The sequence below is a fragment of the Sinocyclocheilus grahami genome, unplaced genomic scaffold, assembly GCF_001515645.1.
Source record: "Sinocyclocheilus grahami isolate Dianchi unplaced genomic scaffold, SAMN03320097.WGS_v1.1 scaffold95.1, whole genome shotgun sequence".
NCBI classification, from domain to species: domain Eukaryota; kingdom Metazoa; phylum Chordata; class Actinopteri; order Cypriniformes; family Cyprinidae; genus Sinocyclocheilus; species Sinocyclocheilus grahami.
In genome coordinates, this window is record NW_015505274.1 from 1339137 (window position 1) to 1354300 (window position 15164).

At 38.2% G+C, this 15164-nt stretch overlaps 1 protein-coding gene across 1 annotated transcript; it reads left to right on the forward strand.

Moving 5' to 3' along the window:
- Positions 1-1825: 1825 nt before the first annotated feature.
- LOC107587671 (ubiquitin carboxyl-terminal hydrolase 2) lies at positions 1826-14459 on the forward strand. The gene is made up of 12 exons (XM_016275535.1): positions 1826-2339; positions 7680-7730; positions 8107-8230; positions 8352-8463; positions 8593-8703; positions 9326-9390; positions 9489-9592; positions 9686-9763; positions 11435-11513; positions 11682-11789; positions 11926-12046; positions 12764-14459. Exons 1-12 carry the CDS (start codon positions 2181-2183, stop codon positions 12846-12848), a joined length of 1197 nt encoding a protein of 398 aa, XP_016131021.1. The 5' UTR covers positions 1826-2180; the 3' UTR covers positions 12849-14459.
- The last annotated feature ends 705 nt before the right edge of the window (positions 14460-15164 follow it).

Sequence of the window (15164 nt, forward strand, 5' to 3'; positions counted from 1 at the left end):
AATACTGTTTTCACCTTGAAAACAAAGGTTTGCTGTCACTTTTCTGCAGTAGTTCTGTGTTGTTTGGACACAATCCTTCTTAGTGTACCCTATCATTCACTTTCGGTTTCCAACCACTGTTCTTCATCACTGATGACGTCTTGCCATGTACGCAGGCATAAGTGTAAAGACTGTTGATCTTAAAAATACCAATCAATTAGGCTGTTAAGATTTCAGATGCTCCTGGTAAATGGGCTCCCATGATTTGCCTTTTTTGGAAACCTGACAAGTCACCAATTTCACCCACAGCTTCTACTGAACACTGCTGAACACAAATTGTATTAGACTGATATACAACCTAGGGAATATAGACAACGAAAAGATAAATAAATGATAATTGCAATGTTTATTTTTTCACTATAGCCTACACAAATTCTATTAACCCCTATAATAATGGGTCTTCACATTATTTTGTCCAACATCCTGTATTTAAAGGGGTCATATGATGCTGCTAAAAAGAACATTATTTTGTGTATTTGGTGTAATGAAATGTGTTTATGCGGTTTAAAGTAAAAAAAACACATTATTTTCCACATACTGTACATTATTGTTTCTCCTCTATGCCCCGCCTTTTTGAAACTCGTCGATTATTTTTACGAAGCTCATCGGTCTGAAAAAGCAAGGTGTGCTCTGATTGGCCAGCTATCCAGTGCATTGTGATTGGCCGAATACCTCAAGCGTGTGACGGAAATGTTACGTCCCTCACCATACTGTGATGCCGTGTCCCAGCCGGAGCGACGAGACATAAGCATTAAAACACATTACAAACGAGGCACTTGTTGCATCCAGTGGGGACATAATTACTGATTATAATGACTTATCATGCTAGCGTGAGCGGAAGCCCCGGCTTAGCGTGAGCTGAGGCCGGGATAGAGTGAGCTGAGGCCGGTCTAGCGTGAGCTGAGGCCGGGCTAGAGTGAGCTGAGGCCGGGCTAGCGTAAGCTGAGGCCGGGCTAGAGTGAGCTGAGGCGGCGGGCTTGAGAATGGTGCGGCCGGCGATTTCGACGATTGAGCGTCCGGAAGGACATGTGACGACTCCGGGCTGGACTCCGCTTCCTCCCCGGTGAAAGCCGATCCGGCGATCCACAGCGCAAAGTTGTAGTATTTCTTCAGCGACCAGCACGGAACAGCTCCAGGCATGACGAAGCAGATATCATCCTCTTTTGGAAGACCAAACAAAGTAGCTTCGCTTTTACAACGAAGCACACAGCGTCTTTACGACATTGCGGCGGAAACAACAAAACTACAGCGAGAATAAAAGTTACGCCTTCTTTCTTTGCGTGAACATTTGGGCGGCGTTATGCAAATCTTCCCACATAGTGACGTAGACATGTGGGGGCGTGTTAGAACGAGCCGTTTTAGGTAGGTGTGGCTGACTCTGAACTTTTATAAAGAATATCTCTTTGGATTTGAGACTTTAGTCTTTGCAACTTTACAGATCTTCTTTATGCACCAAGAGCTTGTTACACTCCAAAGAGAAAGGAAAACTTGAAACCGCATCATATGACCCCTTTAACCGTGTGTGAATAGTCTACATACATTAATAATTTATACAGGTTTCAAGTAAAATGTTACATAAATATAAATGTCAGAATAACACACCGTCGTTGCATGGACATGCTCTGGTTGTGTGTCCAGTGTTGCTGTCAGAGATGAATGGGAAGGTCTCGTCCTCTGCTGGGTGACGTCAGGAGGGCATGAGGCGTTTGTGACGTCTCTCTCGTGCAGAGGGGGCGTGCGCTCGCGCGAGTAAAAGCAAAAAGCACACGGACTTATCCATTATTCCTCTGCTGATATCTGACGCTCCGCGCTCGCGGATCCGGGCTCAAGCCGGATGAATACCGAACGAACCGCTGTACGGAGCATTTAAACGCGAGTCGCTTTAGTCCAATTGTGTGTCTTTATCTATTTAATTATTTATTGTATTCAGCCTGCGCGATTCGTCCCCATTATTCGTGAATGTTAAGCTCCCGTGAGCCCAAGGACATAGACTGAGCATAGTGTATGACAAGAATATCACCTGAGGAATACAATAAGCGACTGCATTAAAAGAGGATCTTCACTGATACGCAGGAATACCGTGGCTTTGGTGTTATCAAGTCACATTGCGCCGTTTATTCCGCTAGTTTTCTCCAGCCATAATGCCGAGTATACGACAGTCGTACACGGTCACTGTCCCAGAGGAGCCGCCGGCGTCAGCTTTCCCTTTCATCAAGCAGGATATGCGGAGAAAAAGTCCGACGATGTCTCGCTCTATGCTGGTGTCCACATTTGTGGGGCTTCTCATTAACCAGGCTAAGGTAAGCCTAACTCGCAGCTCAAATGTATGTGCATACTGCGTTTAAAATAGAGGTGAAACTCGTTACCACCAGAGGAAATATTTGGTAATATGAACGCTCATTATAGTATAACTATAGCACTGACACACTACAGCACTTACACGCTTCATTGCTTTAGTCATGCACGCACACTATTGCTTAACCCGTCAACTGTTTTCTCAACCATTTAGTAAACAGTAGTTTGGAAGCAAAATAACATTGGAAAATCACTGTGAATCAGGTCCAGCTCTGATTTGCTTCTTTTCTGTCCCATGAAATACAACACACAAAATAAATAGCATTGGCTATTGTTGGGTCTTTTTGAACAATATTGATTTGTTTTTCATATTGTTTATGTTAGGAAATGGTTAGGTAGGGGATACAAACATAGCTGTTTCGCAATTTAGAAACCTCGATTATTATTGGATTTGGGTGAGTTAAGAAAGAAAAACATCCCAGATGTGCAGTGCTGGGGTGAGAAAGATGTTTCAGTCCCACTGATGGAGATGTGAGATAAATGTAAGAAGTACCTGAGCAATGAGCAACAGTTGCATCTGGAATAAAGGAAGAGTATTTTCTTCTGAAATAAAAGTTATGTGCGTGCCGTGAATTCAGTCCCTTGGATGGTTTTAGACACTATATTGAATTTCTACTTTATTGATATATCCACCCTATTGTGTTTTTAAGGTTTACCTTTCAGAGACAAAGTCTCACTCACTTTAGAGAAATGTAGTAGCATTTGAAGTGCCAATTATGTGAACCTGTTCCCCGAAAGCATCCAGATCTCCAAACAGAAGCACATGTACAGATGCTGCTGTCTCTGACCTTGCCAAGTGACCATCTTTCTCGCGTCAGCTTTTATTTAAGCGTTTTCAGACTCGTATTGCTGCTTCATATTGGGAGCTTTATGTTTTTTTGCGTCGGTATTACGGCCTGCAATATAAAAAAAATATGTAAAAGTTCGTAGCGAGGGTTGTGACGTTGACGTAACGCTGGACATCGTTTAAAGCCGCTGGCTACCTGTGCAAGCTGTTGTGTCGCATTACTCATTGAGAAGCCAGGGTACCATTAAGCAGTCTTCATTAGAACCATACTGAATCGTCTATGATGTAGTTCAGGCTAATGCAGTGCTGGGGTGAGAAAGATGTTTCAGTCCCACTGATGGAGATGTGAGATAAATGTAAGAAGTACCTGAGCAATGAGCAACAGTTGCATCTGGAATAAAGGAAGAGTATTTTCTTCTGAAATAAAAGTTATGTGTGTGCCGTGAATTCAGTCCCTTGGATGGTTTTAGACACTATATTGAATTTCTACTTTATTGATATATCCACCCTATGTGTTTTTAAGGTTTACCTTTCAGGGACAAAGTCTCACTCACTTTAGAGGAATGTAGTAGCATTTGAAGTGCCAATTATGTGAACCTGTTCCCCGAAAGCATCCAGATCTCCAAACAGAAGCACATGTACAGATGCTGCTGTCTCTGACCTTGCCAAGTGACCATCTTTCTCGCGTCAGCTTTTACTTAAGCGTTTTCAGACTCGTATTGCTGCTTCATATTGGGAGCTTTATGTTTTTTTGCGTCGGTATTACGGCCTGCAATATAAAAAAAATATGTAAAAGTTCGTAGCGAGGGTTGTGACGTTGACGTAACGCTGGACATCGTTTAAAGCCGCTGGCTACCTGTGCAAGCTGTTGTGTCGCATTACTCATTGAGAAGCCAGGGTACCATTAAGCAGTCTTCAGGACCCCCAGATATGCTGATCCCCTTTTTTAATTAGAATGACAACTATATATTATAGCCTAGTCTATTTTATGAGTAAAAAAAAAGAATTTTATTACTTCTCATATATTTACATTTTATTAAGCTTCTAGCCAATATTAGAGTGCCGTTCGATGTAAAATAGTACTATAAATTTGTTATTTGTGGTTTTTCAAAATGAATACTGTTCCAAAACAACCTTTCAATGTATATACTCTTAAAACATGTTGGAAGGAAACTATATAAACAGCAATTATTTGCAATTTATTTGCATATGATTTGTTTGTATTTCTTAGTGTTAAAAATTTGGTTGTAAATATATTAATAATGATGGATCTCACAATTTTTGACCAGTCTTAGAAATAATGACTATATACAAAAATACAGAATAAGGAAAAGAAACAGTTAATGGCAGCTAGATTTACTCAACATGAATAATCCATAAGAGTAAGAATTCATCTAAAACGGCTGTGGCTTTTAATGATGGGAACGCTGCCCCTATTTGTAGTAGATTACAGGCATAACATCAATTATTGGAGTGGTTGATAACCACATTTCCAGTGTAACCAGTGTTTGTTATGCAACAAAGAAACAATCAGGGTGTCACACTGTGTAATATTCAGGAACAAATGGTAAGTAAGCAGTGCGTTTCTGAAGGAATGCATCGTATCAGCATATCTCGCCGATTACATTCCAAGAATCACTAAAGGTCCTGTTCTTCACATGCTTGTGACCTTGCACAAACTCTCTGTATCCCATCTAGATTGTCAATCATTGTCAAGATATAACAGTGTAGTGAACTGTCGTGGCTTATCATCAACATCGATGGTTGAGTTAGAGTTACGCCGACCTGATCAGATAGCTCCTTTCAGGTGTCCCAATCTGTCCCAAATGTGTCCTTTATTTTAGAACAGTAGATGTACTGAAATATAGGACAAATTTCAGCTGCTATAAACTGTATTAAAATGTGTCTAAAATAATCAAGAAGGACGGTGAATAGATACGTAAATGCACATTAAGGTATAAAAGAGCTAAGTCTTAGGAGTCTTCTTGAATAAAATGCTTGTGTCTCAGTATATGCATGTGACCGGCCTTTTGGCAGCAGAGGACATAGAGTTCTTATGCTGGTGGCAGCCATGGCTTCCAGAAACTACGGTCAGGACACAGTGTTCTTACTCGCTCGCTTTCAACTCGCGCCAGCCAATTAGCTCACGGCTCTCTGAAGATCTTTGAAGAGACAGCCAGTGTGAGATCCTGCTGTCCTCTCGTTACCCAATCGCTTTTGAGGCAGAACTCCCTTCGCTTGCCGTACCCATGGCTGCTGCTGGGTGCTGGCTGTTGCCAAAGCAGTCTGTTTGGTTTAAGAGCTGGGTGTGAAAGCTAGAGACCGGCTCAGCAGCGGAGTGAGGCCTTGGACCATCTGTTCCCTCTCTCTCATCTTCTTTGGGGAAGAAAAATCTTATCAGATGTTTGGATGAATATATGAATAACAGAAAAACTCCCGGGATAACTCGCAGCTGAACATGTTTGAACCTGATGCATCTAGTCTCAGAGGTGCTAATAGAAGGTGTTTGATTAGTGCACTTCATTACGCTTAATTGAAGTGTATTCTGATTGGTCCCTTACAAAAACATACTCTGACAGTGATGGTATACCTTAGTACTTTGATATATACCATGGTACGGAATGAATACTTTATACATAGCATTTACATGTTACTTCAAGATACTTCAAAGAATACCATGGTTTAACCATGATAGATATATATATCCAGAAAAACGTTAAAACAACATGGCTCAAATAGTACTAAATGTAATGTGGTGTCTGAGAAAGATGACTTATTCTATGTAAAAATAAATAAATAAAAATAAAAAATCTGTTTGGCAGATGTATGACACTCTACTGTATGTATAGTGTGTGAATGTGTGTATGGATTGTTATTGACCTCTTAAATATGAAACAGCCATAAATAGTGCCATTAGAGTACAAATTGTGACACACTCAACATGCTGTATCACTAATATCACATGCTGTCCTGTGACTCATCTACACTCTTAAAAATAAAGGTGCTTCACGATGCCATAGAAGAACCTTTTTGTCTAAATGGTTCCATAAAGAACCTTTAACATCTGAAGAACCTTTCTGTTTCCCAAAAGGTTCTTTGTGGCGAAATAAGGTTCTTCAGATTATAAAAAGGTAAGAAAGAGATGGTTCTTTAAAGAACCTTTGACTGAATGGTTCTTTGTGGAACCAAAAATGGTTCTTCTATGGCATCGTTTGAAGAATCTTTTGAAGCACCTTTATTTTGACACCAAAATTCATATCTTTTGACATATTTCAAGCAGAGATCTTAGTATTTTAGTTATTTCATATACTGTTATAACATTTATTAATGATATTAGGTGAATGAGGTTTTATAATTTGTTTTCTTTCTAGTAATTTTGTTATGTGCTTTTGTCATTTTTATGCCAAGGCAACATTTATAATTTTCATTTAAGTTTTTAAGTTGAGGTTTTTAATCTAATATTTACACTGTTTTATTATATTATTGTTGTATTTCAGCTCTATTTTAATTAACAAAAAATATTTGTAATAGTTTTAGTAAACAATAGCAACACTGATCTCAAAGCTGCTTAACACCCACCTGCAGCAACTTGTTTTAAGTTTCACACATGCTTTCTCAAACACTCAGACATTAAAATCACCTGTCCAAGGGGATGTGTGCAACTTCGTTGAGTTCTTTCAAGCATCACTGACACCGTTGTAAAATCACATAGTTAACACTGCAATCAGTGAATGACGCAGATGAAAATGAGCGCTGCTATTCCAGACTTTGATATCACTGATTCTGAGTGTGTCAGTTTCATTCGTGAGATTCATACTGAGAAACCTCTGACGCATTGTCCATGTTCTCTGGAGCGATCCGTGTTATGTCATGATCAACAGGCTGAGCACTTATGGCGAGAATATCAAACATGTGAAATCATCATCATTCCCAGCTGTCTGAATTTGAGATGAAAATGTGAGATTTTCATATATCTCTATATGAGTAAAAACTGACCTAACACTGATGGCTCATCCCTAGTTGAATAAATTGCTTATAGTTGTTTTTGTTGTGGTGTGGCAGATGGGCATCATTTGTTTGCGTCAAGTTTTCAACAGCAGGGGTCTCTGTCTAAATCTGCTAGCATGCCATTTAATAGCCCAGAGAGAATGCTTTGGTCAGCTCACACACATTGTCCTCTAAACATAATACTGTACACACTCACTTATACAATACAGACATGTACAGTATGCGTTTATGTAATTTTATACAATTAGAAAAAAAAATGTAAAAGTTTAAAAATTAAAAAGTCTCCAGTAACTCCCTTCTTAAACATGCATTTTCACTTCACTGTCAGTATCGGTGCCAAACTAATTAAAAGTGAGTCATGTGCTTTAGTCATATTTGAATTTATGAAAACATTTTTTGGTATAACTCTCAAGTGTCATTGGATTCAAAGGTCATCTTAGAAAGCTGTTTCATTCTATTTCTTCCCTTCCTTCTTGTTTTTCTCTCATAGAACTCAAAGAATGCTCAGGGTTTGGTGGGCCTCAGGAATCTAGGAAATACTGTAAGTATTTCTAAGCAAAGAATCTATGGTTCTATTTATAGTTCATACAAAAATAACAATTCTGTCAGTATATACTAACCCTTATGTCGATGCAAGCTTCGTTCAAAAAAGACTTAATTCTGTCCGTCTGTTTTGAAGACCTGAATTTGTTTAAGCATTGTCATTTTAGTAAGAACTTTTCCTTTAAAGTCAGCACGAAGGGGATAATTATTTTCTCTTTCCTGTTAAAATTTAAATTTAAATGTTTCATTAAAAAAAAAATCTGTTACACTCGGATGTACTTTTCAATACAGAAGAAACGATCTGTTGCTACTTCTGTCTCAGAGGACTGCTGGGTAATCATCTCATTCTTCCTTTTTCGAATGTGTCTCTGCAGTGTTTCATGAACTCCGTTCTGCAGTGTCTGAGCAACACTCATGACCTGAGGGACTACTGTCTGCGTAACACACACCGCACTGACCTCAACAACAACTGCAGGGCCAAAGCTGCGCTGATGGAAGGTAAGAGACACGTTTATCAGTTCATATAGTGGAGCATTTGTTTTATCATACATATCAGACAGCCTTTGGGTCCTGTGTCTTAGTCATATGCCTCCAAATGTGTGTGTTTTTCTGCTTTCAGAGTTTGCCAAGCTCACTCAGAGTCTTTGGACATCAGGTAGCAGTGAGGCCATCAGCCCTTCTGACTTCAAAATGCAGATTCAGAAATATGCCCCTCGATTTGTTGGTTACAAGTAAGTTACAGCTACAGGAAAAACTTTTGAATCATGCAGAGTCATATTTTACTTGCATTCTTTTATATTTAGTTTTAAACCAGCTGAAACTCCCTCTTAAAAATCGGCTTCTCTGTTCTTGTCCTGTAGTCAGCAGGATGCTCAGGAGTTCTTGCGGTTTCTGCTTGATGGGCTTCATAATGAAGTAAACAGAGTGACAGTGAAACCCAGATCACCCATGGAGGACTTTGATCACGTCTCGTAAGTTAAATGCACCGCTTTGTTCTAAAAACCTATAAAGCTGTTCAAAAGTTTGCAGTCAGTAACATTTTTTAAAATAAATTATTACTTTAATTCAGCAAGGATGCATTAAGCTAATTAAAAGTGACTGTAAAGACATTTATAATGTTATACAAGATTTCTCTTTCAAATAAATGCTGTTCTTTTGAACTTTCAAAGAATCATGAAAAAAAGTCTAGTCAAGTCAAAAAATATTAAGCAGAACAATTGTTTTCAACCCTGATAATAAGAAATGTTTCTTGAGCACCAAATCAGCATATTAGAATGATTTCTTTGCCATCACAGGAATAAATTACATTTTAAAATATATTAAAATTGAAAACCCCTATTTTGAACTGTAATAACATTACTGTTATTACTGTTTTTACTGTGTTTTTCATAAAAAATGCAAGCGAACATAAGAGACTCCTTTCACAAATATTCCAAAATCTTAGCAACCCCAAACTTTTGAAAAGCTATGCAAATTTCATTCAGTACCGAAAATATGATGTGGTGATTGATGTAACAGATGAATCACCTGTAGTGTGGGGTTGAACTGTTGCAATCTGTCTGGGGTCTTAAATTAAGTGGGTTTTATCCACAGGGACGATGAAAAAGGCAAGAGAATGTGGAACAAGTACCTGGAGAGTGAGGACAGCAAAGTAGTCGGTGAGTTGACCTGCAATATTAACACTACATGTGTGTGTGTGTGTGTTCCCTGTTCAGGTTATAAAGTGCTAATGTTTTATTTGTTTTGTTTTTCACAGATCTGTTTGTTGGTCAGCTGAAAAGTTCTCTGACTTGTAATGAGTGTGGCTTCTGCTCAACTGTGTTTGATCCATTCTGGGATCTGTCCCTGCCTATCGCTAAGGTTAATATGAAGAATAACATGCTCAAATACACGCTTACTGACATGACAGCATGTTTGTGTTAATGTGCATGTTTCATTTTTTGTCCCCCTCAGACTTCAGGAGAAGTGAGTTTGATGGATTGCCTTCGACTTTTCACCAAGGAAGATGTACTAGATGGGAATGAGAGACCAGTAAGTTTAAAGTATAATTTTTCTAGCATTTTTCTAACATTTTTGTATCTATCTATCTGTCTATCTGTCTGTCTGTCTGTCTGTCAGTCATCTATCTGTCAGTCTGTCTGTCTGTCTATCTATAATCTATCTGTCAGTCTGTCTGTCTATCTATCATATATCTATCTGTCTGTCTGTCTGTGTGTGTGTGTGTGTGTGTGTGTTAGGGGTTGAACGACTTCTGCTTTTTTGAAGTCGACTTTTATGTGATGAAAGTCGAGTCGAAGTCGACTAGTCGCTGATGACGTCATTAATGAACAAATAAGTCTGGAGCTGTGACAAACACCTTGTACACAGCTATGGCATATGACACAGCGCTGCACACATGGCTGTTGCTCCTATAACAGCTCTTTTATCAGTTCTTTTGTCTTTGGGTCGTTATATTTCTCACAGATTTCTGCTCATTCTAAATCAGATGAAATGATGATCAGCGGTAGCTGAGAGCTAACTAAACTAAAGATTACATTAATATGAATGCATTAGTGAGAGCGATTGCGTGTGAATTAATTCTACCTGGCAGCGTCTCTCTACTAGTAGTGAAGCTGTGGAATTTAGTTATTAAGAAATATATGCTTGAACTTTTCAGTTTCTAAGCTATTTTATTGAGAAATCACAGAACAGTGTTGACAATACATTTCCGCGCTGAATGACTCTGTGCGCATGATGTGCGCTACTGTCTGTAGCCTATGTGTATGTTACAGTGCAGCAGCGCATTAGATTAGAACGGCGATTAACTTACCTGTGCAATAAGCTGTTTAAAACGTGCATTCTTCTGTTAAATTTCGAGCATCCAGTAATATAATCACACATGTCTTGTGGAGCGCTTTCAGAGTATGCATTTATTTGTCATTTGAACTGTTTGGAAACGGAGCGTAAATGTCGAAGTCCTTCAAAGATTTCTTATACTGTTGCGCCCTCTATAGGACCAGCAACTAGTCAACGTCAAGCTTAAAGCGTCATGGCAGAGCATTGAAGTCGACTAGTCGATTAGTCGGTGCAACCCCTAATGTGTGTGTGTGTGTGTGTGTCTGTCTGTCTGTCTGTCTGTCTGTCTGTCTGTCTGTCTGTCTGTCTGTCTGTCATCTGTCTATCTATATGTCCGTCTGTCTGTCTATCTATCATCTATCTGTCTGTCTGTCTGTGTGTGTGTGTGTGTGTGTGTGTGTCTTTCTGTCTGTCTATCTATCATCTATCTATCTATATGTCTGTCTGTGTGTGTGTGTCTTTCTGTCTGTCTGTCTATCATCTATCTATATGTCTGTCTGTGTGTGTGTGTGTGTCTGTCTGTCTGTCTGTCTGTCTGTCATCTGTCTATCTATATGTCCGTCTGTCTGTCTATCTATCATCTATCTGTCTGTCTGTCTGTGTGTGTGTGTGTGTGTGTGTGTCTTTCTGTCTGTCTATCTATCATCTATCTATCTATATGTCTGTCTGTGTGTGTGTGTCTTTCTGTCTGTCTGTCTATCATCTATCTATATGTCTGTCTGTGTGTGTGTGTGTGTCTGTCTGTCTGTCTGTCTGTCTATCATCTATCTATATGTCTGTCTGTCTGTCTGTCTATCTATCTATCTAAATCGATGAATAATAATATAATGTTAAGATATATCCTAACCACCTCTCTTTTACATGCAGTCATGCCACAGATGTAAAACCAGACGGAAATGCACAAAGAAATTCACCATTCAGAAATTTCCTAAAATCTTGGTGCTTCGTATCCTTTTTAAACAAATCTGTCATCCAAAGAATTGTGTTTATGTTTATTAAAATTAAATCTTATTTACCATTGTGTATCGATCAGTTAAATATGTAACATAAGTTATGGATTTGGGGGAAAAATGCTGTTTGTATGTGATTGCCCTTGACTCTCTAACTTTCTCAGATCTGAAGCGTTTCTCTGAGTGTCGAGTCAGAACCAGCAAACTCTCCACCTTTGTAAACTTCCCCCTCAAAGAGCTGGACCTCAGGGAATTTGCCTCTGATAACAGTGGTAAGTTCTGCTGGGTCATTCATTACATCTGTATTCTGTACAGTAGTTTGAGCAATGTGGTTTTTACTGTAGCTCCAGGATAATTGTGTTTAATTGCTGTTGTTTTTCTTCTCTTTTTTCTGTTCTCTCCTCACAGTAAATGCAGTCTATAATCTGTATGCTGTGTCCAATCACACTGGTTCATCTTTAGGTGGCCATTACACAGCATATTGCCGCAATCCCTGCATAGGAGAATGGTACACATACAACGACTCCAGGTAAATAGACATAGCAAATAAGTATTAAAACAAAAAGTTATTAAATATTAATATTGGAGGAATATTAAATCACTAATAAGTGTTTGCACTACAGTTTACCTCTTAGTTTATAACATTAATGGCTATAATGTAGTTAGTATGTACAGTGTCTCCAAATAGTAGTTGGACATTTAAGTCATCTTAGAAATTTTAGATTGGGGTCTTCAGCCTTTTGGTTTATTTTATATATAAATTTGTGAATATATATATATATATATCATTTTAATATTGTATTCTTTGTGTAGCATTTTATTAATATATATTTGATTACAGTTATAGTAAAACAGTACTATAGTGAATTGACAAGTGAATTATAATTGTGTATATATATACAGTGGGGAAAAAAAGTATTTAGTCAGCCACCAATTGTGCAAGTTCTCCCACTTAAAAAGATGAGAGAGGCCTGTAATTTTCATCATAGGTATACCTCAACTATGAGAGTAGCATTATAAATGTATTTACTGTCACTAATCAATTTAATGCATCCTTGCAAAATAAATGTATTAATTGTATTAATTTCTTCAACAAAAAAATCTTACTAAATTGTATATTTACAATATTTTAATATATATTGTTTAGTAGTCAGTGCTATTTTTTCTAAGGTGTTAATCTACGTGTATGTAGATGCTGATGCTGAGCCATTGTTTAGCTTACATCTCATTTCTGTCTGTATTTCAGGGTGAGCCCCATGTCGTCCAGCCAGGTGCGCAGCAGCGACGCATATGTGCTGTTCTATGAATCTGCGGCCTCTTCACGCATGTGATTAAGAATGAAACGGACAAACCTTTGATAAAATCAACACTTTTGCTGCTGTTGAACTAAATCTTGGTCAGGGTCTACATGCTTGGAGGACCATGGGACTTTATCCCAGGCCTTTTAACCAAGGCCAAACACATACCGGAACTGAATTATGGTCGTGGCCTACGAATTGGAATGAAGCCTGGGATGAAAGTTTAATCCAAGCCCCGGATTGAGCTTCACAGTAAGGGCTTCTCCATCCATCACTCCCCTTGAGAGAGGCTGCTGCTCTGGGGATGGATTTAACAAACTGAAATGGACAGAGACAGACAGAGAAACATGAACTACTACCTCTCTAGAATGAGCAGGACTGTGTGCGTGTGCGTGTGCGTGTGCGAGTGTGTGTACGAGTCAGTCTCCAGACTGATACTGTAGGACTCTATGCACTGTGTAACTGGAGCCATCCGGCTTTAAAGACTGTCACCACGACTCAAACAATCCCCATCCCTTATTTAATTTATTAACATGAGTTCAATGTTTTACTTAATTTCAAACTAATTACTACTAATTTAAACAAGAGGTCATCTTGCTGAAGGACCATGTAGGTCAACTGTGTAAATGATGCTTGGATTATTCAATGGATTGTTTACTATTTCGAACAGATACTTTCCTTCAAGATATGTCTCTGCTTTGCTTGATTTGCTGATTTTCAACAGAATATGCACATTGGGAAGGGCTTAGTTTTACGCTAATGCATGACTGTGCCCCTTCCAAAACTCCTCACCATTACAGAGAAGATTGTATGACTGCCCCCTGGTGGCCAGGAGTTGTAAACCCCATTAAAAAGGACCCTTTTCATAGACCGTAATGGTGCATTTCCACAGTTTTAACAACGTTTTTTTTATTATTTATTTTACTTTGTGTTATATTACCTTGGTAGACTTGTTAACACTGCTGTGAGGATGTTTCTAATATAACGGCTGAGGGAGTGACAGTCAATTTGACACCTTCCTCTCTTCTGACCAACATAATCAATCTCTCAATATTTTTTCCTTTTTAGGAAAGTCATAAAAATTCTATCATAGATTATTTCCTTTGCTGTTGGAGCAAATGGGAACACACAACAAATATATATTTGTTGTATTTTCCATTCACTGCTATAGAAGTATACCAAACCAAGGCTTTTGAAATGTGAATAAGGTCCATCTCCAGGAGAATATAAAGTATTCTCTCTTTAGGCATTAGCGGACTCAGTGTTTTCCTCCAGGGGCAATACAAGACATGAAAGAGGCCTTAATATGCTTTTTTTTTTTTTTACTCATTCTGTCAGGGACTACATTATTCAGTTTAATTTGGGAATGAGTCTTCATCAAATAAGAAGCCACCAGGAGGGTGTGTGTGTGTGTGCGCGTGTGCGTGTGCGCGCGCCTTTATGTATTATTTCTCTATTTATGATGTGAATGTTGTGAATGTAGCTTGTCATTGTGCTTGAACCAGACAATGTTTTTTCTACAGAGAGATTTTAAATGAGATGTAATTTTGTGTCAGAAGTGAGACTGTAGAGTACTGCAAATCAAGAGCTCTTGGCTTTTTAAAAGAAGTAAATATGAATAAAAGCAAGTGTCTACAGAAGTAATTGCGAGTTGTCTGCATTACTACATTAGAATGTGTGTATGTAGTGATTATGAATTATAGTGCTTCAGAAATGGGGCGTTAAAAAACTATAAAAACGCTCACCATGTAAGTTGCGTTGCGTTACAGTTTATGGAAATCTTAAGAAAATATGACTAGTATACAGCAAGACTTAGATAATGCATAATACATTTTTGCATGAACAACTAAAACAAATTTGTTCAGATATATATATATATATAATTTACTGTGCCATTGGCTATACTGACAACTTTTTGTCCTTATTGTGTCCCAATAGATGATAGATAGATTATAGATGATCTGTTTTATTTATTTACTACTGTTTAAAAGTTTGGGGTCAAAATTAATTTTTAGGAAGAAATACATTTTTGTATTCAGCAGGGAAGAATTAAATCAAAGGTGACAGTATAATGTTATGTCACAAATGACTTTTTCTTTCAAATAGATGCTGTTCTTTCTATTCATCAAAGAATTCAAAAAAAAAATAAAAGGTCTCAGTATCCACAACAATATTAAGCAGCACAACTGTTTTCAACATTGATAAAAATATAAAAGTTATGTTTCTTGAGCACCAAATCAGCATATTAGAATCATTTTGTGATCATGTAAATGAAGCTTGGGTGTTGAGCGTTCGAGACTTTACCTGCAGTAACAATAGCAGAACTCTTTTTGGTGCAAAACAATGCTT